This window comes from Mus pahari, chromosome 1 (genome assembly GCF_900095145.1).
Source record: "Mus pahari chromosome 1, PAHARI_EIJ_v1.1, whole genome shotgun sequence".
NCBI classification, from domain to species: domain Eukaryota; kingdom Metazoa; phylum Chordata; class Mammalia; order Rodentia; family Muridae; genus Mus; species Mus pahari.
In genome coordinates this window covers 172,075,182-172,096,455 of record NC_034590.1, presented here as the reverse complement: position 1 = coordinate 172,096,455, position 21,274 = coordinate 172,075,182, and the positions used below count along the sequence as shown (strand labels likewise).

Here is a 21,274-nt window from a genome sequence, read left to right as displayed (position 1 = left end):
CTCCCCATTTTTGAGATAGGGTCTTACATAGTCCAGGCTAACACCTCAGACAGGCTGTACATCTAAGGATGATTTTGAATTTCTGATCCTTCCGTTTCCACTTCCTAAGTGCTGGGATTACAGATGTGTACCATCACCCCTGGAGATCAAACTCAGTACTCCATTCATACTAGGGAAGCATTCTACCAATTGAGCTATATCCCCAGACCAGTACTTTTCTTACTCCTTAGATGATTTCAAATGGGCAACCATTTTAAGAGTCACTTCCATGATTTCCAAACCAACTGTGAACTTTCTCTCATGTGGGGTTTGTAGTACTTACTGATTTAATCTTTTTAATGTAAAGAAAAAAATTCCCTGGTAGGACCTATGATGTGGATGCCACATCTGGCTACAGAGGTCTCCAGTGGGTGACCATAGACACTGTTCAGCATCAAGTAGCTAGTCCTGGCTCCCCACATCTGCTGCTGCCCTCCCTACCCAGATGATCAGGGAACCTTCACTTACAGGAGAACACCAAAGATGCAAGGACTGTTCCTTACTTCCTCAGTGCTGTGCAAACAAATGTTAACAAATGGTTCTGGGAGAGGGGTCTTGGAAAGCTCTGCTTTGTAATATTCACCAGTTGTTAAGGTGTCAACACTCCCATCTTGGTCTACTGAAGGCTCTTGAGGTGAATGAGAAGGGGGCTGGGAAGAGATGTGTACCACATCTGTCAACTTTCATGAGCTAACATCAGCTAGTCCCCATCTCCAATGTCTGTAGTGTCCACAGTTCTTGGCTCCATTCCCAAGGTCCCAACAAGGATTCTTAATCTGCTGGGACTTAAAGTACAGAGGCACAAAAAGACCTTGCTGGGTGGGGCTAATTTGTGAGTGTGAATGTGGGTTATGCAGACCCAGTGGAGTATCTCCAAGGAGACTCCTAACTGAACTGGACAATAGATGCTCAGTTAAACTGAGATGGTCCTCAATACTAATTTTCCACTTTGGTCTCATTTCAACTTTCAATATAATATATCTGGCAGATTCAGAAAGGGGAGGTGTTTTGGACTTCACTGGACAGAAGAGGACCTGAAGGTTGTCTAGGTGCCCTATTCTGGAGAGAGTACTTAAATCTCTGAACAAACAGTGAGGGGGCTCCAGGGTTCACATCCCATCTGTACATTCTGACATTGAGATCTGTAACACTGCCACAAAGTAGAGTGTAGGAAGGGGCAGTGAGCAATCTTTGGTCCTCCAGATGCGTTAGCTGATTTGAGGCACTGCGTGAGGCAAAACTCAGGGTCTGATAGAAAACACAGCTTGGAGAGATGACTTTAGAGCTCCTAGGATCAATAGTGGCTACTCACATCTGGAACGAAGGGAGGGTCCAACATCCCAGCCTCCAGGCGCTTAAAGTTCATGTTCCTGAAGAAGGGGTGCCTCTTGACCTCGGCGGCCCCCTCCTCCTGGCAGCCCAGCCTCTGCTTCGAGTCTTTGGTGAGCAGCTGTGACAAAAGAGTCTCGTGAGGCCATATGACTGGGTCTTTCCATCTGCCCATAGGCCAGAAGGACAAAGGAACATCTGTGACTGTAGCTCTAGACTTCCCCAGTGCCACCCCCTAAAATTCACAGTCTGGAGGGGGATGTCTCCCCAATTAGAAGAACTGAAGTACCAGCAAGGAAAGGACCAGATCATATCTTTGTCATGCTTTCAGTTGCCCTGTGTATACTCTCAGGCTAGTGGCTCAGGTAAGTGCCTACCTCTGGGCTTCTCTTTTCTATTTTATTTTTTATATTGTTCACTTATTGTGTGTGGATGTATGTGCCACAGCATTTGTATGGAGATCAGAGGACAACTTTGTAGAGTCAGCTTTGTCCCTCTACCTGTCACAGGGGTTTCGGGACTTGAACTCAGGTCACCAGGATTGCATTTAAAAATGCTTTACCTGCTGAGCCATCTCTCTGGCCCCAAGTTTCTCTATTCTAGATATAAGTAACTGGGCCATGCTCTATCCATTCCAAGAAACACCAAAGAAGCAAGGCTGTGTACTAGCTGAGCCTGTTAATGCAGCCCCCTAGTCTCTACTGTGCTGGCAGATGGCCGGATCATCAAGGATAAGAAGATGAAAAAAAGGATGAGGTAGGGCTGGGTTGCTTATCAGCTTCTACCAGGAAGGAATAGTATCTAAACGACACGTCTGCTTTCCAAAAGAAGTGATAGAAAATCGGGGTTTTAGGATAAAATATCTTCATTTGAAAAGCTTGGTTATTAAGTTAGTATTTGTCTATTTCTAAAATATGCCACACAGGTGGAATAGAACACCCACCTATATGGTGTCAAGGATGGTATCAGGCGTATGTTATCATGAGAGAAGGTGTGGGTGCAGTGGGAGAAGACAGAGTAAGTTCCCTGTATGTGGGGGACCACATATGATCTGGAATGACTGGGAGAGTCAAATGGTGAAGAACTCAAGGGAGTGTGGAGAAGGTACAGAGATGGGGCTCAGCAGGGGCATCAGATTCAGCATTAGATCCAAAGGACAGGAAAGCTGGGCGTGTGGACTTCTATACTTCAAGGGGCATGGAAGCCAAGATGGAATGGAGAACAACTTCCCTGCTGATTGTGTAGCTGCCTCTATGGTTTATAGGTCAGGTATTGCAGTAGCCTGAGTCAGCACCTGCTAAAGGAATAGGAGCAGAGTGGCCAGACTGAGATGCTGTGAATTACAAGAGGATAAAGTCCAGACCAGAATCCAAGACTCCAAGAGAAGACAGAGCAAGTTGAGGTTTCTGGCAGTACTTTCGTGTGTACAATCATTTGGCACTTTTCAGCCAACACATTTCCCTCGGTGGCCACAAGGGGGCAGGAGAGGGAAAGCTTTGGTCCTGGTTACAGCAAGAGCTTCAGCTCACAAAACCTGGGGTTGAAATGGAGGTTTGTGGGGAAGTAGAGTGGTGGTGATAGTGGTAGTGGTTAGAAGCAGAGATCATGTTTGCCTCATTCTCTCAGTATGTCCATGTCCCTATTGATGTTTGAGACAGGCTTCTTGGAACTCCTGACCCTGACCTAAGAATGTGATGCCTCCTATAGTCTTGTTAGATCACACAGATAGCTGACCATGACATAACAAGTATCACTTGGCAGCCATCTCTCCACAACCCTAATCTCTGCTGTCTGTCTCTCCACTACCTCATCCTGACTGCACCGCTGTGACAGTGCTTCTTTGAGACTGGTTAACAGGTTGTGGGGTTGTGGTGTACACATTACGTGCCTTTCTTTATCATGTCTTTGATACATGTCAGTAGCAGAGGAACACTTCCTCTTTTAGATATGTTCGGAGGACAGATCCAGCCCCACATCCTTAGCACAGCTCTACAACACAGAAGTAGCCCAGCCCCCAGGGATCCCTGGTCCTCTGAATGTAGAAGCTTAGTTACTTCAAGTTTCCAGTCCTGGTCTTCCCTAAGCTCCACCCTGAGCTATTGGTGTGTGTTCACTTGAACCTGCCCCAGGGCTACTTGGGGACTCAGGAATGAGAGGAGAGGCCCTTTGAGGCTGGGCTTCTCTGCTGCTCAGGGACTTTGCCACATGGGCTTGTAAGTATGTGGATCTAGGCACTTGAGGACAGAACGCTTCGGAGGGCATGTTCCTGTGGTGAGTCTTAGGAGACTGAGAGCCAGGCAGGAGCAGGAAGTAGCTGGCTCCATACCAAACCCAAGGAAGGGCCTAAGGACCAGTTATGGAACAGCGTCCACCTTGGCTGAGGGAACCTTACAGCCCCTATCACCCCTTCCTCTTTAGCTGTCCAGTATCCACACCTGACCCCAACACACCCCAGTCATTCTAATCTCTTCACTTGAAGGTCCTGCCCATCCACAGATGCTGCTGTACAGAACTTGAGCTGGGACCACCGTTCTACACAATGAATGGAAAACTGAGAATATGTTCAACAATTCCAAGGGCATTAACACCTGCCTTGTAGTCCTTGTCCTCAGTCCAGTGTCTAGAATCCAGAGTGGAGGGAATAGGAAGCCAAGTTCAAGGGCAGGGACTTGCTTGTGAACCAACTAGGGCTATCATCTTTATGCTTTGCTGACTTTTCCAGAAAGCTACACACCCTCATGGATGTTCACCTCAACCCGTATTCCTTGATTCATGGGGTATCCTGTCCAAGATGCCAGGTGTTCTAGGCAGAGGCTGGAGCTACCACTGGGCAGCAGCCGGCTCACCAGGAGCTTACCATGTTGCAGATGGACTTGGCCTCCTCAGAGAACTTGGAGGAATACACCTCTTCAGTCTCCAGCACCCGACGATCCACCTCTTCCCGTTTCACCTTCTCCTTACGGCCTCGAAATGGTGACTGGCCTTCAATCATCTCATAGATGAGGCAGCCCAGGCCCCAGTAGTCAGGGCTCAGGCCATATCGCTGGTTGTTCAGAACTTCTGGGGCTGAGAACAGAAGGAGGGAAGAGAATGGTGGACAACTAGCAGCAGAATGCAACCACATTCCAGTGCTGCTCCTCATCTCAGCAGTACCCAAGGGGGTAGCACTCTCACAGAAAAACTGGAGTTTTAAGCTGGGGCTACTTCCTTCCAACCTCCAACTGCAACCCAGCAGGTATGTACACACCACTTTGTGCAGAGAAAGCCTTCCCTAATGGTGCTTCACTGCACCCAGTTCTGACGAGGGCTTCAGATTATGGTGGATGGACATGTCTCCTCAGACAGAACACACAATATAGCTCTCACTGCTTTGTCCCCAGTGACAGGCAAGGTTCCCAACACAGGACATATTGCATACATATTTATTTCAATGAAAAAGAATGCCCATCTAAATTAAAGATTAAATTCAACCTACAAGGCCTTTGAATCATCTTTTGGGGGGCAAGGTAGAAGAGAAGGCTCAGTGGTTAGCAGCATAAACTGACTGCTGTTGTAAAGGGCCTGGGTTTAATTCCTAGTACCCACACAGCAGGTGACTACAGCTTCGGGAGATCCAACACTCTTCTGGCCTCTGCAGGCACTAAGTACACACAGGGTATACATGCAGGAACAATGCCCATACACATAAAATAAAATCTCTTATTTTATCTTCACTACAACTTTGACAAAATGACTCAGATGTACAAAAGAGAGTGCTATGTATCTTAAGGCCATCCAGAATAAAAAGCATGTACACATGATATGCATCAGTGGACACATGACAGAGTCTGTATGTAGACAAATCATTCAGCACTGTGTCCAAGGGAGAGCAATGCAAATGTGTAAGCATGTGTCCATGCAGGTACATGGACAGGTGTATATCTGTATCTATATGTCTGCCCACCTGTCCTTCCCTGATCCATATGTCCACCATCCATTTATCCATCATCCGTTCATCCATCCCCCATCTGAGAGGGTCCTTGTAGGTGTCATAAGGGAAGTGAACCATGTTTACAGATAAGAATGAAAACCTGATATAGATGGACTTCATCAACCTGGATCAGATTTCGGGGGTCTAAGAATAAGTGGTTTATTCCCAATGTATTTATTTTGGAAAAAAGTTTCCTGGTGTAATACAATCAGTGCACAAGAAAGCATAATTACACTGAAACTCAACTCAGGGTAGTGTAATTTCTTCCAAAGAGATAGGTTCTAGAGGTAGGCTACCTGTATTAGCTTAAGGGCCTAAGGGTCTGGCCTGGTCTCAGTCAAACAGATAACATAAAGGTCATTTGGGTTTATTAACTCCCTCTGATCCTGGTTGTGGGAGCTTGTGGGGAACACTTCTGGCTATAAGAGTCATTTAGATTTCTAGCTACCTCTAGTTCTGGTTGTCAGAGCTTGATATGACCTGGTTCAACAGATAATACAGATGACCAGGCTCTTAATCACTTCTAATTCTCTGCGTTCTGGATTGAAGAACAGGTTTTTCATCTTTCCTACTGGAAAGACAATCCTGTGTGTTTAACATTCCTGGTTTCTCTGTAGATCTGTGAGTGCAAGAACCTTTGTGCTGTGATGAACCCAACATCCATCCATCTATTCTCTATATATCTCTCAGATCTATCAGATCTAACTATCAGAATTCTCATAGTCACATATACACATATCCCACAGGTTGCCAAGTGTTTTGTTGTCTGGACCCTCAAGAACCAGAGATAATGTATTGAATGCCCCACATCATCTGTGGATGCAGGCCTGGGCAGAGGGCAGTTGGGACTGAGTCTAGAACTTTCAGGAGATCCCTACATCCCCTGGGGTCTTCTCAGGAGTCTCCTCAAAAAGGATGATACTTTATCAAAGTAGGTCCTACTTCAATAAGGGCTCCCCCTAGAAATGCTAGTGGCAGGCTCTGGTCACCAAACTCCCAGGATGCTTGTTTTTGAGACCTAGGTTGGCTTGTGGTTGGGGGCTACAGAGAACTCAGTTTAGATCACACCTTTAGCTCTAGTGTACCACTCTACCTGATTGAGGTCTCCCACCAGGCATTTCTGTAGGAGATCAGCACAGTAATTCTGACCAGCAAAACAAAGACTGGGGGATTTAGGAATGGATGCTCTTGGGGAGGCTCAGTGTGTGATAGGTACAAGTTATTACTCACCCATGTAGCCAACAGTGCCTACCCGGCCACGGATAAGGTCTCCTTCAGGTATCTTCACGGCCAGTCCGAGGTCTGAGATCCTGATGTGGCCTGTTGGAGACAGCAGGGTTAATGGGTTCCTGTGGTCATGTGGGCACCCTGGTCAGGGCCACAGACTTTCTAGGCTTCTGTCCAATGAAGATGTGACATCAGCCTACTTTCTCAGGGTAACCATGTAACCCCGACAGAGTGTAAGTAAAAGGTGTAGAAATTACACATAAAGAGGAGAATATTAATAAAGATGCAGAAAGATGCTTGGACAAGGCTGGCCACTGGCCGACTTACAACATTTAATGCCCCAATGAGTTTCCGGAAAGGCTGAGGTCACAGAGTTTAAAATGTCCTGGCTGTTTCAGTGATTGCTTCATAGGAAAAATATGAGGTTCTTGACATTTTGCAACAATTTGCTTAAGGGGAAAAAATTGTAAAGCAATTTGGGAAGCCACTCCCTGCCTTCCTGATTGGTCTTTGGAGGTGGTTTGTTTTTTTCCCCCTTCAAAGAGATGGAGAAATGAGAAGGGTGGTGTCTGGTCTGGAATCTGAGTTCAGAGTCTGTTCCCCAAGACCCAGGCAGTATCACACCGAGAGTTCTACTTCTATATCCGTCACACCTTCTAGGCAGGGTGATGGCTACATTTCATACTTAGGAAGGAACACGTGCCTTTGTCCATAAATGCCTGTCGGGCCTGAGTAGCTTAGATAGCCTCCAGTTCTGTGGTATCTGACGGAAAATATAGTATGTGAGTACCAGCAATGGACTACCCTTTGTAGGTGGGGCTTCAGTGTGAGTAGTTAATAGAACACACTGTAGCCTCCCAGAGGACCCTGTGCTCCTCATTTTTCTACACATAGTTCTCTCCAGGCCATCAATTGTGGGTGTATATGCTGTTGTCCCAAGAACATGCAGAAGACTTGGTAGTATTACTACCAGGCTAGTTCCTCTGAGCCCTCAGGCTTATTATATGCAAGATAGACACTTGGACGGCACCTCCCCTTCTATGGAGATGGGCAGAGCTAGTCAAGTACACGAGAAAACTACTCTATAGGTGTGAGGGGCTGCTTCCCACTGCTAATATCCAAAAGCAGGTAATAATGACAGTACACAGATAATGACATGTTTACATCTGGCTAGAGTCAACAGGCTGTTTTCATTGGGCCATCATGTAGTACCCTCACTATGTATGTATGTATGTATGTATGTATGTATGTATGTATGTATGTATCCTCTCCATAGTGGCCAGAACAGTCAAGAGGTCTCCACCTCACAAACAAAACAAGGACCAAGGCAAGTAGCATGGATGTTCAGTGCTGACTCTGGCTCTGATGTCACAGTCGACTGAGCTACTCTGCTAAAAGAAGTAGGAGCCCCCCTCAAGTCCAAGAGTAAGGTATAGAAGTGGAGTCCTCTGCCCCATGGGCCTCATCCCTTCCCATGGTCCAGGCCTAACCCCTTCCATTCCTAAGAGTCTCTGCAATCCCTTGCTCTGGGTATCTTAGAACACTAGCCTCAGATACTCAAACAGAAAAGGCCCTCATTTTCCAGCCCCTGACTTACCATAATCATCCAGCAAGATGTTTTCGGGTTTTAGATCTCTGTAAGATGAAAACACAGGCATCTGAATATGACTACTCCAGGCAGCAAAGACAAACTACATCTGGGTTGACCCTCTGGTGCCAGTCAGGCCTAGTTATCACAAGATATCTGCCTTTTACCTCTGGACTGAGGTAAACTGGTCTCTCTTGGTCAAGACCACTTTGAATTCATTTTTCTCCTCCAAGTACTTTAACATAAATGCTGAGGTTTGCCATTGGCTAGGAGGTTAGTAAAGGCCAATTCTGGTGTTTGTCCTCACACAAGTGGTTCATGGGGCAGAGAACACTAGCCAGTGTTGACTCTCTGGAGGGCTGGGAAGACGGGACATCACAGAATAACCTGTGGGCAGAGCAGGTCCTGGAAACAGAAGTCACAAAGCCCAGAGCATCAGCTCTACCACTGGGAAGAAAGCTGTAGGTGAAGATGGGCTAGAGGAAAGACTCCTATGGATGGAGTCCCAGGAAGCTGGCCTATCTAAGTCCAGCTGTGTCAAAGCCTGGAAAGCACCTCAGGCAGGAAACACAGCTGCCAGTGCAGTGGAGCTGCTTCACCTTATCTCCAGTATCTCCTTTTAGTGACAGGATCTTACTCATAAAGGGGAACCTTTGCATTACCATTGAGAACAGGCAGAAGATGCTGGATTTTCCAGTAAAAGCTGGGTAAAGAAGCAGCTTAGATTGGGAAATGTACCATGTTACATCCCAGGGATGACAATACTGGCATCTGGATGGAGGCTCCAGTTCTGCACCAGCCAGCTTTCTTTACCTGATGGCAGGTCTCCTTGTGGGTGGTTCATGTACACAAATCCTAAGCATTCTCACCAAATGAGGTGGGTATTTGCAAATCCTTTTAAAATTACAAACCATTTTTGCTGATTTTTATTATTTACATAGGTTTCTTTTGATGGGCTAGTAATTTTCAATAAGGACAAGAACTCTCAACTCAAGATACCAATGGCCAACGTGTTGAAAACCACAGCTTGAGCCGGGCGTGGTGGCGCACGCCTTTAATCCCAGCACTTGGGAGGCAGAGGCAGGTGAATTTCTGAGTTCGAGGCCAGCCTGGTCTACAAAGTGAGTTCCAGGACAGCCAGGGCTATACAGAGAAACCCTGTCTCGAAAAACCAAAAAAAAANAAAAAAAAAAAAAAAAAGAAAAACCACAGCTTGTCAGACCACCAGACAGGATCAAATTCACAGACAATCCAGAGCAGGAGATCAGGACAAGAAGGAATACCTTAGATCAGTGGTTCTCAACCTGTGAGTCTCAACCCCCTTTGGGGAAGGAGTTAAATGACCCTTTCACAGGGGTTGCTTAATACCATCATAAAACACAGATGTTTATATTACAATTCATAACAGTCGCAAAATTACAGATATGAAGTAGCAATGAAAATAATTTTATGATTGGAGTCACTACGTGAAGAACAGTATTAAAGGGTAAAAGCATTAGAAAAGTTGAGAACCACTGCCTTAGGTCTTAGTGATAACCTAGAAGAAGGGAATTTGGAACTCCAGGGTTGCCCACCCCAACTCCAACACACTTTCTTTTAAGTAAAGACAATGAAGGAGGTCCTTTGTGTTCAACCCTTAGGGGAAATCTTTTTTTTTTTTTTTTTTTTTTTTAATTACAAAAGTAAAAAACAAATCCCAGGAACACTCGGACTAGAGTTTGGAGTAAGAGCTATGGAGAACATTCATTTGTAAAACCTGTTAGGGCACTAAGATAATCTTTACCCAGAAATCAACTGACTGTGTAGGTGCTGAGGGTCTGTGAGGACTGATATGCTAACAGTGCCCAGCGTAGTTTCTAATAACATCAGTCAGGCACTTATCACAGTTTTTTTTAAAACAGATTATGGTGGAAATCAATTTGCTACAACAATTATATTCCAGTGGGTCCCTTGAAAAATGTAATGTAACTAACCAACATTAAAACAACAGCCTCTTCTGAACACATAAAGGAGTAATACAATATTCGTTTAAAATGCAGTAGGGGAAGCAGGAGAGATGGTTCAATGGTTAAGAGCACTTAACACTCTTCCAGAGGACAAGGGTTTGGTTCCCAGCACCAAATCTAGGTAGTTTATAATTACCTGTAATCCCAGCTCCAGGGGAGCCTTCTAGACTTAGCAGGCACATTTGCAGATAAATCCACAAACACACACATATATAAGTTTAAAAAAAATAAAAATAGAAACTTTGTAAAGTTTAGGAGGGGCAACAGAGCTTTAAAAAAATCCTCTGCACTATGAGGATACCATGAAGCCCTGCTCATTGTGAGAAGCATTTTGTATAGCGTTCTATAGAGTCTAAGGCATGGTGGTATTGAGAGGAGAGGACGGTGAAGGTTTGAGCAGGCTCAGCATTGGGTATGGCAGGATATGTGGCAATGTGATGCCCTTGGACAGTGACTTTCCCCACATCTCCCTGGGACTGATTCCAGGTAGTAGTCACCAGGATCCACTGAGTATCCCTGGGTACAGGATGATAGGGTGGCAGTGATCACAGCCTCTCCTTGGAGGAGGAATTTAGAGAATATCATTTTACAAGGTTGGTTTCTCTAACCATTAGAGGCCAGAGGCACCATAAGGAGAGTGATCTATCTTACTAGCTGGGTTCCTGGGAACCCTGGGATACGGTTGGAAGGGTACAGGGGCCCAGACAGACTCTGGGAGCACTGCTCACCTATAGACAGTGTTCTCACGGTGTAAGTCTTCTAGGCCACAGAGGATCTCAGCTGCATAAAACAAGGCTCGCTCTTCCTCAAAGCCAGGATTCCCCATGTTGTAGATGTGAAACTTCAGGTCACCACCATTCATTATGGTCAGAACCAGGCATAGTGCATCTTTGGTCTCATAGGCATAGGCCAGGTTGACCTGGAAACACAAGAGCAGCACGGTGAGGTCATAGCAACTGTCACTGACTAATATCCCCTTTCCTTGAGATCAATAAAGCTGGGAGGTAGGAGAGTGGAGGGTACAAAGCAGCTGATATGCTGTGCCTGCAGCTCCTCTCAGTGATCCTTACTGCTTTTTCTCATACCCAGTGAAGAACCCATTCACATATCTTCTGATAAGTAGCTCAAAGTAAAGAGCTGAAGGGGACACGGGCAGGTAGAACCCTGTCCTTCCAGAAAGTCTACCAGAGTGATGATAGCTCCCATACCAGAAAAGCATGTGTGTGCATTAGTTTGTTAAAACTAGCTGTTGCCTAGTTGGCTAGTCAGAAAAGCAAAGCAAAGTAGAGTGGCCCTTCATGCTGTAGGAAGGGCAGTGAGGATTTTGGGAACAGAACACAGCCTTGCAAAAATCTATACAGGACATGTCAATGGACATGTAACTGGTAGCTTCCTGATTTCCAAGGTGCAGTGGGTGAGGCAGGTGGTGCTGGACTGAAGCAACTTATACTGTGCTGTAGTCTCTACTTTGGGAGTCTGCACACATGAAATCTGGTCACTGGTGGCCAGGATGGAGATAGGCCAGGCCATAAAACTTGGATTTAAGCATCAGGAAGAACAGGAGTTATTTCTGAGGAAAGGAGACAAATTGGAGGCAGAGGAGGCATGAGCTCACAGGCACTGGGTTCCACTACCAACTACTGGAGCTGACCTTCTTCCTTCCACACCTGCCCATGTAAGCCCCAGGAAGGGTCCAGAAGGTGTGTCATGGTTTGTATAAGTATCCTCTAAAGGCTCACATGTTAAAGGACTGGTACTCAGGATGATGCTAATGGGAAGTGAGAGGACCTATTGGAGGACCTTAGGGCATTGGGAGTATCCTAGAGAAGGTGACTATGAGACCTGACCAGCTCTTGTCTCTTTATTCTGCTTGTTTTGATTTTTGGTAAATACTTCAACAATGGGGCTACTTGATGTTGGATGGGAACCTCCAGAATTGGGAGCTAAAATAAATCTGTTCTTTTTATTAGTTAAATAGCACAGGTATTTTCTTATAGTGACAAAAGCGACACCAAGTGACAAAAGCTGATACCTAGTATTACTGTGGAAACTCTCTTGCCAAAGGTAGTGAATAGACCCCACTTAAGGATGGTCCAGCCATCAAAATCAACAGACCTTGAAGATGTGCCAGACCAGGCTTGTCAGACATACAATGTTTTTCTTAGTAGGACCCACCAGCACTCCCTTCACAGATGAGAGCTCCAGTGGGCAGCATCAATGTGACAACTCAAAGTCAAAATAGCCCAGGTCAAACCAGACTGATGCTAGTTTTGTCCAAGTCCTCCTTTAAGGTACCACTGAATTCTCTACTTCTCTCTAAGGACAAGGATGGCAGCTGAGATAGCCTAGAATGAGACCCAGAGCCCAAAACTTCTGTCCTGTTTGAGTATCACTTCATAAAAATCATCCTCCTCTGAGGAATGACCAAAAGTTAATGATGGCATCCCTCCCTTGTCACACAGTTTAACTAGGGTAAGCCAGTTGGGAACAACTTCCATACAGTGTGAACAGCTCTTATTATAGTGATTCCTCTGCTATGAATCTGGACCCTGGCTACATTCATAGAAGCACACCAGGAAATGTTTGAAAGTAGATACCATAGCATGTAGGTTGAGGTTCACAAATGAGAAACAATTTCAGGGGATGGGCTATACTGAGAAGTTATGTATAGCTTTCTTTTAAAAACTGGGAATAGCTAAGCTGTAGATCTAAACAGAGGAGGAAAGAAATGAACAACTTCAGGGTAAAAATCATAGCGTAACATGTATACAATCATCCTGTTACATAAAAATAATAAAGCATTTACATGAATAAAGCATAACTGGATTAACTACTCAAAGAAACAGGTATTTGTTTTTATTGTGTATCTATGTCATTTGAATTTTACCTCTCACATACATTAGTTTTTATGAGACTGGAGGGATAGCTCAGTAGTTAAGAACATAGGCTGTTCTTTCAAAGAACCTGGGTTCAATTCCCTGCACCAACATGGCAGTTCACAACTGTGTATAACTCCAGATTCAGGGAATCCAACACTCTGTTCTGGCCTCCACGTGTATGTGATATACATACACATACATATAGGCAAAACATTCATACACAGAAAATAAAAATATTAGTTTTTATAATAACATGAGGAAGAAACATTTAAAGTTTACCAAATATCCATTCACCTCCATGCTCCCCAACCTCCTCTGCAGGAAGCTTGTCACTGAGATGACTAAATGTGACCAGAACTACAGGTAAAAGCATGGAATGCCAGTCCAGCGGAGGCAGAGAGAAGTCCCTGTGGAGATCCACCAACATGCTTTCCTGGCTTTGACTGGGGTAGCCAGTAAGTGAAGAAGGTAGTTCCATTTGATTAGACTTGATGTGGCTGTGTGTGTGTGTGTGTGTGTGTGTGTGTGTGTGTGTGTATGTAGCTACATAAAATTAGGGTTAATTTGATACTTGGGCAGAGCCTAGTCTAGACTGACCAGGAGGCACACAAAATATCACCTCTTTTGGAAACTCCACTATGATTGTCTCCACCACAATGAATCCATCCAAGAGCATTTGTGGATCCCAGAGATCCTGTCTGTTCCTAGAGTTGCCTTGTTCTGTTCACTGGGGAATTCATAAGGTGGCCATAGACAAAGAGATCTCAGAAGTGGGGACAGGTTATACTGGAGGACCATTACTACTTACAAGACAAGAAAAGTCCCAGCCACCAGAAGAATGGGCCTGTGGATGGACCCTGGACACTCACCACAAACTGGCTGTTGACCTTCTCAAGAATCTGCTTTTCGTTGAGTGCCATGGACTCTCCTTTCCTCTTTTTGATCCTCTTCTTCTCTAAGCGTTTACAAGCATACATTTTACCAGTGGCCCGAACCTGGCAGGCACAGACCTGCAGTAGAAGGGAGATACTCAGGTCATAGTATACTACAGAGGTCTACTCAACTCCAAGGTCAGGATGTCAGGTTTCTAGAGCTGGAACTGGTGGGGCCAAAGCCAGCAGGTCTGCCCTGTGGTTGCTATAGTTCAAGATATCTAGCTCCATACCCAGTGCTGCTTGGACTCCTTCCCTGAAAAGACTCCTAGCCTTGAAGGTACTAAAATGGCCACAGCATAAAGTCATGTGACTAGTTAGAGGCATGGGGTGCTACCTACCCCCCATCAGGTATAACTGAAATTTTTGCTGACAGCTGGAAGAGTTTGTTTGGGGGGGATAGTGAAGGAAGAGCCTTATGAACCCTAACTTTACAGTAAAGGAATGGGAGGAGGCATTGAGAGTTTAGCATTAGTTCTGCTCTTGACTGGCTATGTGACCTTGTCTAAAACACCAATCTTTTCTGAATAGTTTTCTTGGCTCTAAAATGAAAACAAGCTAGCCTCAAATATTGAGTATTTATTAAGTCTCAATTACTGTAATAAGATACATCAACAGTACCATCTGAACTCCTCATTGGCCAAGGTTTTTCAGTACCCTCATGCCCTTGCGTTTCCCTCCTCAAACACAACACAGGTGATGACCCATCCTTCTCTTGAAGCTCCCACTTGAGGTTGGCAGGAGAGAACCTCCACTTCACCTGCCTGTTCTGGGTGGCAAAGGCTCTGTTACCCTTTTTTCTCCCTTGGCAGTGTGTCAGCATCAGGCCAGACCCTCTTTACTATCAGAGGGCCAGAACGGAGCAAGAAGATCCTTCTGAAAGCACGACTGATCTTACAAGGTGTGGAAGGGAGCAGAGGCCCACCCCTTCAATGCTCACTTACCTCTCCAAAGCCCCCTTTGCCCAGCACTCGGTACTGCCGGAAAGTGTTTTTGGTCACTGGTTGTCTGGAAAAATATCAAGAATCTGATATTTGTCTCCTGAAGTTAAGATTTAAGACCCACAAGAAACAGTGTTGGCAAGGAACAAGCCTAGGGCATGTAATATCTTCCTCTGAGGCTGTGCTAGAGATCTATACTCTGGCTCTGGTTCCTAGAAAGCTAGGGGCTGGACCATCCTGGCTTGCTAAGAAGAGCAGGAAGGTTTGGAAGAATAAACATACAGTGCTTAACTATATTGAGTCAGGAATGCCCTCTGCAGGAGCTCAGCCCAACCCAGGCAACTAAAGGCGTCTGGCCTCTAGCCTTCCCCTGACAGCATCTCTCTGTTCTCACCCAAATTCACAGCCTATGGTCAGACTCATAAGGAAACCTTGCTTTGGGTGGGTGGGGGTTGTTGCTAAGACACCATATAGGCACATACAGTCCTCCTAACATCTATAGGGCTCAGCCTACCTATCAGGGGACCACACTCATTGTTCTGAGCACCCATTAGTGAGTGCACCTCGCTTAAAGTGCAAAGTAAACTTTGCTGGCACAGGTCTTGCCCAGGTAGGTACTCTGTTATCATGAGCTCTTAACCTTCCTTCATGGGGACTGCTTTGTTATATTGCCATCCATCCAGAACACTAGAGGACCCTGAATGGCCAAACAGGTGGTGATAAAATACCCTTCATTTTCTGTCTCCTCCTTCCCAGTTATGCTGGCAAAACCATGTACAACACACTGAGAATCAACAGTTACTACTAGTGTAGAGCTCCTGTACTAGAAAAATGATTGTCCTGCAATTTCCTAGGAAATTCTTGATTAACACTGGGAGAGGGAAAATCCCCTTATTATTTCAGTAGCACAGTGTGAATAGGTCATGATTGAGGAGGAAAAACTGGAGAGATGGGGTGCCATCAGTGATGTGGGGAATTCCTAAACTAGAATCTTACCTTATTGGCTCTAAGAATTTAGTACCTTCCAAAGACTGTATACTTAACTTGCAGTAGTCAAAATGTCCACTTCACGAAGCCAGTGCAGATAAATAAAAAGAAAGCCAGTGGCCAAAATCAAGACTCAGAATCAGACTGCTGGGTAGTCTGAGGACCAAAGACTTGAGTGAAAGACTTTGGATTTAGATTCTGGCTTTTACCAGACCTTTGCTGTTTAGCCTAGGGCTAACTTATCAACCTCTCTAGGCCCCTCATCTTCAGCAAAATGGAATAACAAGAAGGTAAATGTGCCCATGCCAAAGCTTCTGATAAGTTGCTCTTGTAGTAGATGCCATTATTATTTGTAACAAATAACAAGGCTGCTCTGCAGATCTTCAAGCTGACAATACATATTGCCTTGTTCATGAATTCTGTCATGGTTTGAACATAAAACTGTACCAAGGTTCGTATGTTGAAGGCTTGGATCCCAGTATGGCTATGATCAAAGATGAGCCTCTGATTATGGCATTCCCACTGATCAGTATAGAAATGCAGTGGCTGTAAGCAGGTTGATTTCCTCCAGAGCATCCTGAAGTTTGCAGAGCAGGATGCACCTGAAATCTTGAGATGGCTCCTATAAGGGACGGATCCCATGAGTGCTGTATATGTGCAGACCAAAGAATAAATGTCTTCCTACTATGAGCGTGGAACATACCACTGGGGTACCAAGCTTCTTTTTTTTTTGTTTTTTTTGTTTTTTTGTTTTGTTTTGTTTTGTTTTTTTTCTTTTTTATTATTATTTTCTTTATTTACATTTCAAATGCTATCCCGAAAGTTTCCCATACCCCTCCCCCCACCTCTGTTCCCCTACCCACCCACTCCCACTACTTGGCCCAGGCCTTGCCTTGTGCTAGGTCATATAGAGTTTGGAAGACCAAGGAGCCTCTATTCCCACTGATGGCCGATTAGGTCATCTTCTGCTACATATGCAGCCAGAAACACAAACCCCGGGGGTACTGGTTAGTTCCTGTTGTTGTTCCACCTACAGGGTTGCAGCCCCCTTCAGGTACTTGGGTACTTTCTCTAGTTCCTCCATTGGGGACCCTGTGTTCCATCCAGTAGCTGGCTGTGAGCATCCATTTCGGTGTTGACCAGGCACTGGCATAGCCTCACAAGAGGCCGCAATATCAGGGTCCCTTCAGCAGTATCTTGCTTGCATGAGCATTAGTATCTAGGTTTGGTGGCTGATGATGGGATGGACTCCCGAATGGGGTACTCTCTGGATAGTCCATCCTTTCATCTTAGCTCTAAATTTGGTACCAAGCTTCTATAAACAGCGACCCCTGAGGGGACACTTCCATTCCCAGCCTAGTCTGGCATGTTTTAAGCCAGGAATGAGCTCTGTCAACTATGAAATCGTTCTGGACAGTGCCGGCCTACCTCCTCAGCATTGTCTGGACTAGTCAGAAATAAGACAAGTCATGTCCCATTCATGACTCTTGCTTTCACAGAGAGGCTACATATACCCATGAGAGACTTTGAAGAGACTGAGGAAGCAAATAAACCACAGATAGATGTCCAATCTCACTCATAATGATGTGGAAATAAAGAAGAAGAATATCCCAGTGCTCACTAGTGGGGAGGAAAACATGGGACCAATATAGAGCACAAGGAGAAGGGCTCAAGTTGGCAGGGCTGGAATTTGGGGGTGGCCACTTTAGAGGGCGACTGAACAGTCCCTCACAGGTTACAATCAGGTGTCTGTAGAAATAATCTCTTATAAGTATCATGGCTCAATAAAAAAAGCTTATGGCCAGTGAGGTGAGATAGAAAATAGAAGGTGGGACATTGGCAGGGATATAGAAAATTCTGAAAAATAGCCCAAATCAAGAGGTTTGCCCCAGAACATTTAGGAGTCATATGTAAAACACGTTCAGCCACATAGCCGAACTCAGGTTAGATAAAGGGGACATTTGCCCAAGGAATACTGAGGAGATGGATGTAAACCAGCAGGTAGCTGAACTCAGAGTAAAGGGGAAGATTCGCCTCAGGAACTCTAAAGAGACAGATGTAAGAAGACAGAAAGAGGAAACCAGTCACATAGCTGAACTAAGATAAGAATAAAAAAGATAAGTCAAGAGCAAGTCATAGAACAAGTCAAAGCTTATGGCTTAGGCATTTATTAATTAATAATTAGTCTCAGGGTTGTTATTGCTGGGAATTAAGTAGATGGGAAAAAAACCTTTATTATTATTATTATTATTTTTACAGATGTCTTTTAAGAGAATACTATCGGGCTGGTGAGATGGCTCAATGGGTAAGAGCACCCGACTGTTCTTCCAAAGGTCTGTAGTTCAAATCCCAGCAACCACATGGTGGCTCACAACCATCCGTAACAAGATCTGATGCCCTCTTCTGGAGTGTCTGAAGACAGCTACAGTGTACTTACATATAATAAATAAATAATCTTTAAAAAAAAAAAGAGAGAATACTATCAAAAGTATACAGAGTTTGATGTACAAAGTCATTCATTCTTTAGGGGAGGTTGCAAAAAACATAGGATTAGGGCTGGGTGTACAGTCAGCATAGATTTAGCAGGTATAGTATGTGATCTCAGAACAGGAGGGAGGGAGGGAGGGAGGGAGGGAGATAGGGAGGCAGGGAGAGAGAAGGAAGAGGAAGAGGAGAAGGAGAGGAGGAGGAAGAAGAAGAATCTGGTAGAGAATGACAGAGAACCAAAGAAGCATGGATGATATGTACGTGGGCACAACTCAGGACCGGATTTCATAAGCACATGCCATTTCTAGAATACCCAAAAACTTAGTTAGTAGAAGGAGGATAATCAATTTCATTGATCTTTATATGAATTATCATACATATGAATTCTGTACCCTACCTCACACCTGCATACACTCATGTGAGGAGTGCATAGTACTCACCTTTCTAACCATTTCCACTGCAGAAAGCGGTCAAAATACATGCTATCCAGGTACTCGTGGAAGGGGTCTCCCTTCAAGTAGTCATGGACAGACCTAGCCCAGAGTGACAGAAAGATAAACATGTTATAATTCCTATCTTGAAGTAGTTAGGCAGAGTCTAGTGGGTTACTGCCTTCAGACTGCAGAGAAGCCAAGCTTTACAATGGATATTCCACATCTGGCCAGAGGCCTGTTTGTTCTGCAATGGTTGCTTAAATTGGATTGACCTTGCAAGTATTCATAAGTCTTGCCAAGGGCCAGAATGTCTTTCTGGTTCTGTAGTAGAGTAGAGAGTATGGAGTGGATATTCAAATGGGGACATAAATAAGTAAATCACAAAGATTAGGTCAACAATCCCAGAGATGAGCTATAGTGGAACTAGACTTGTTGAGTTAGAGGAGGGGCTACGATTGAGAGGTGGTAAGGGACAGAATGAGATACAGTTCCCAAAACCTAGGCTTTGTGTTTGGTCTGGAACCAGTAAAACCACTCTCTTTCAAAGAAGATAGGGATCTGCCCAAGTAGCCATAATTTGTCTATGTAGGTGGAAGTCGCCAGCCCAGGCAGTCAAAAGTCTGTGCAAATAGAGCCCAGGTACCCAGGGCAATGCAAGATGGTAGAACACTTACTGAGCACAAGCAGAGAAGAGTTCTTTGCAGGGGCTCTGCAGGAGCTTCTTCTCTGTCTGGGAGACCAGGTCCTGTCCAACTTGGGCAATGAACACTGGGGACTGGAAGAAGGAAATGATTATCAGTGAGAAGAAAGGAACAGGGTGGCTGGAATTGCTCCATAGATGCAGGGTAAAAGATAAAGATACCAGGTGATGGTAGAAAGGTGTAGCTAGCCGGGCAGTGATGGCGCACACCTTTAATCCCAGCACTTGGGAGGCAGAGGCAGGTGGATTTCTGAGTTCAAGGCCAGCCTGGTCTATGGAGTGAGTTCCAGGACAGCCAGGGCTACACAAGGAAACCCAGTCTCAAAAAAAAAAAAAAAAAACTCAAACAAACAAAAAACGAAAGAAAGATGTAGCTACCTGTCCCTGCATATGGTCATCCCCTACACACACACACACACACACACACACACACACACACTCACACACACACACACGGACACGGACACATGTAGGATACATGGACAGTGTTCAGTGTGGTGGTGGTGGTGTGGTTATTAGACTAAATGGCAGTGAACGAACTCAGACTTAGTGTGAAATTTCTAGCCATGTAACATTATGAAAGCCACTTTGTATCTCAAAGTCTAGTTTCCCCAGCTTCACCCATCTCCTCCCTGCCATGCATTCTTGATAGATGCTCCCAGGACTTGACTCACTAGGTGGATGCCAAGGTGGGATTTTAATAAATTAGAGAAAAATTTTGAGAAAATCCAAAAGATGTAGTGTGAATTATGAAATTATGCTTTCCCCCTGCTACAGAGATGTAGCTATAGGGCTGGAAGACTTGCTAAGGTTCATTAGGCAGTGCCTACAGGGAGATGATCCTGGGTAAACTGGGAGGGGCAGTAGCAGCTGGCAAATCACTATTGAATAAAGGTCATGGTTCGCTTTCTATTCCTCAGGGTTTCCTTCTTTCCCTGCCCTGCCCTCTTGTGTGTGCTCATCCCCCTTGAGGATTACCCCCTCAGTCGGCTGGAGAGGCTCTAACTCTGGTGAAGATGGCCTATGGTGTGGCTGCAAAGCTATTTCACTAAATTCCAGCTAGAGTACATTTTCCACCATGAACTGTCTTAAGAGGTGGCAGTTCCCTCTGCCTTATGTGTACCCTTCCTGGTCCACTTCTGTCCTCTTCTCTGTTCTAAAAACCTACAACTGTGTCCTGCAGAAATGCTCAGTCTCCTGCCTGTGCTTATACCACAACCAGGGACTTGTGTTGCTTTTAACCTCTGACCTTGCCATCCTGTGGCTACATCTCTTTCTCTGGAAGGTGGGAGGTGCTTCAGAGATGCTCAAGTCTGCTTTGAACTTTGAGCATTGATGAATTTTTAAGTTTCTCCCCCTAAGAAGCATATAAATTAGGTTGGAGGCTTCTGGCAGTTTAGTCTCTTCAGAGCCAATAACTGCAGGCAATGAAACAGGAGGACAAGCCACTATCTGTAGGCAAATCTGCCTAGGGAGGCAGACTGGTAGGCCACTTGGAATTTGGGGTGGGGTAGGGCAGTGGAGGTACGCCTGGTAGATGGCTGCGCACTCCATAAGTGTCAATCATTGAGGTGAAAGGGTATGGTCTTGATCCAGTGTGAGTCAGCAAAGACAGCATAGAAATGCCAAGTATATGAGCTATGGGGAAGAAGGAAGCCATTTTTAGTTTTACTCAGGAGGGGCCCAAGTTGCCAAACTGTCTGTACTAGGTATGCACTTCCTCCAGGGTCCATTTGCTTTTTTTTTTTTTTTTTT

The 21,274-nt window shown here is 45.1% G+C and overlaps 1 protein-coding gene across 2 annotated transcripts in view; it reads right to left on the bottom strand.

Moving 5' to 3' along the window:
• Grk5 (G protein-coupled receptor kinase 5) overlaps window positions 1-21,274 on the bottom strand; it is a 208,227-nt gene that overhangs the window by 19,050 nt on the left and 167,903 nt on the right. For both annotated transcript variants that reach the window (XR_003845398.1, XM_021205323.2), the window contains exons 5-13: window positions 19,494-19,594; window positions 18,826-18,918; window positions 14,915-14,978; window positions 13,908-14,048; window positions 10,888-11,078; window positions 8,163-8,200; window positions 6,569-6,658; window positions 4,226-4,434; window positions 1,352-1,489 (exon numbers count right to left, since the gene is read on the bottom strand). Coding sequence is in view for 1 of the 2 variants with exons in the window: in XM_021205323.2 (XP_021060982.1) it covers window positions 1,352-1,489; window positions 4,226-4,434; window positions 6,569-6,658; window positions 8,163-8,200; window positions 10,888-11,078; window positions 13,908-14,048; window positions 14,915-14,978; window positions 18,826-18,918; window positions 19,494-19,594 (1,065 nt within the window). In the remaining variant the exon portion in view is untranslated. The remainder of the gene's footprint in view (window positions 1-1,351; window positions 1,490-4,225; window positions 4,435-6,568; window positions 6,659-8,162; window positions 8,201-10,887; window positions 11,079-13,907; window positions 14,049-14,914; window positions 14,979-18,825; window positions 18,919-19,493; window positions 19,595-21,274) is intronic.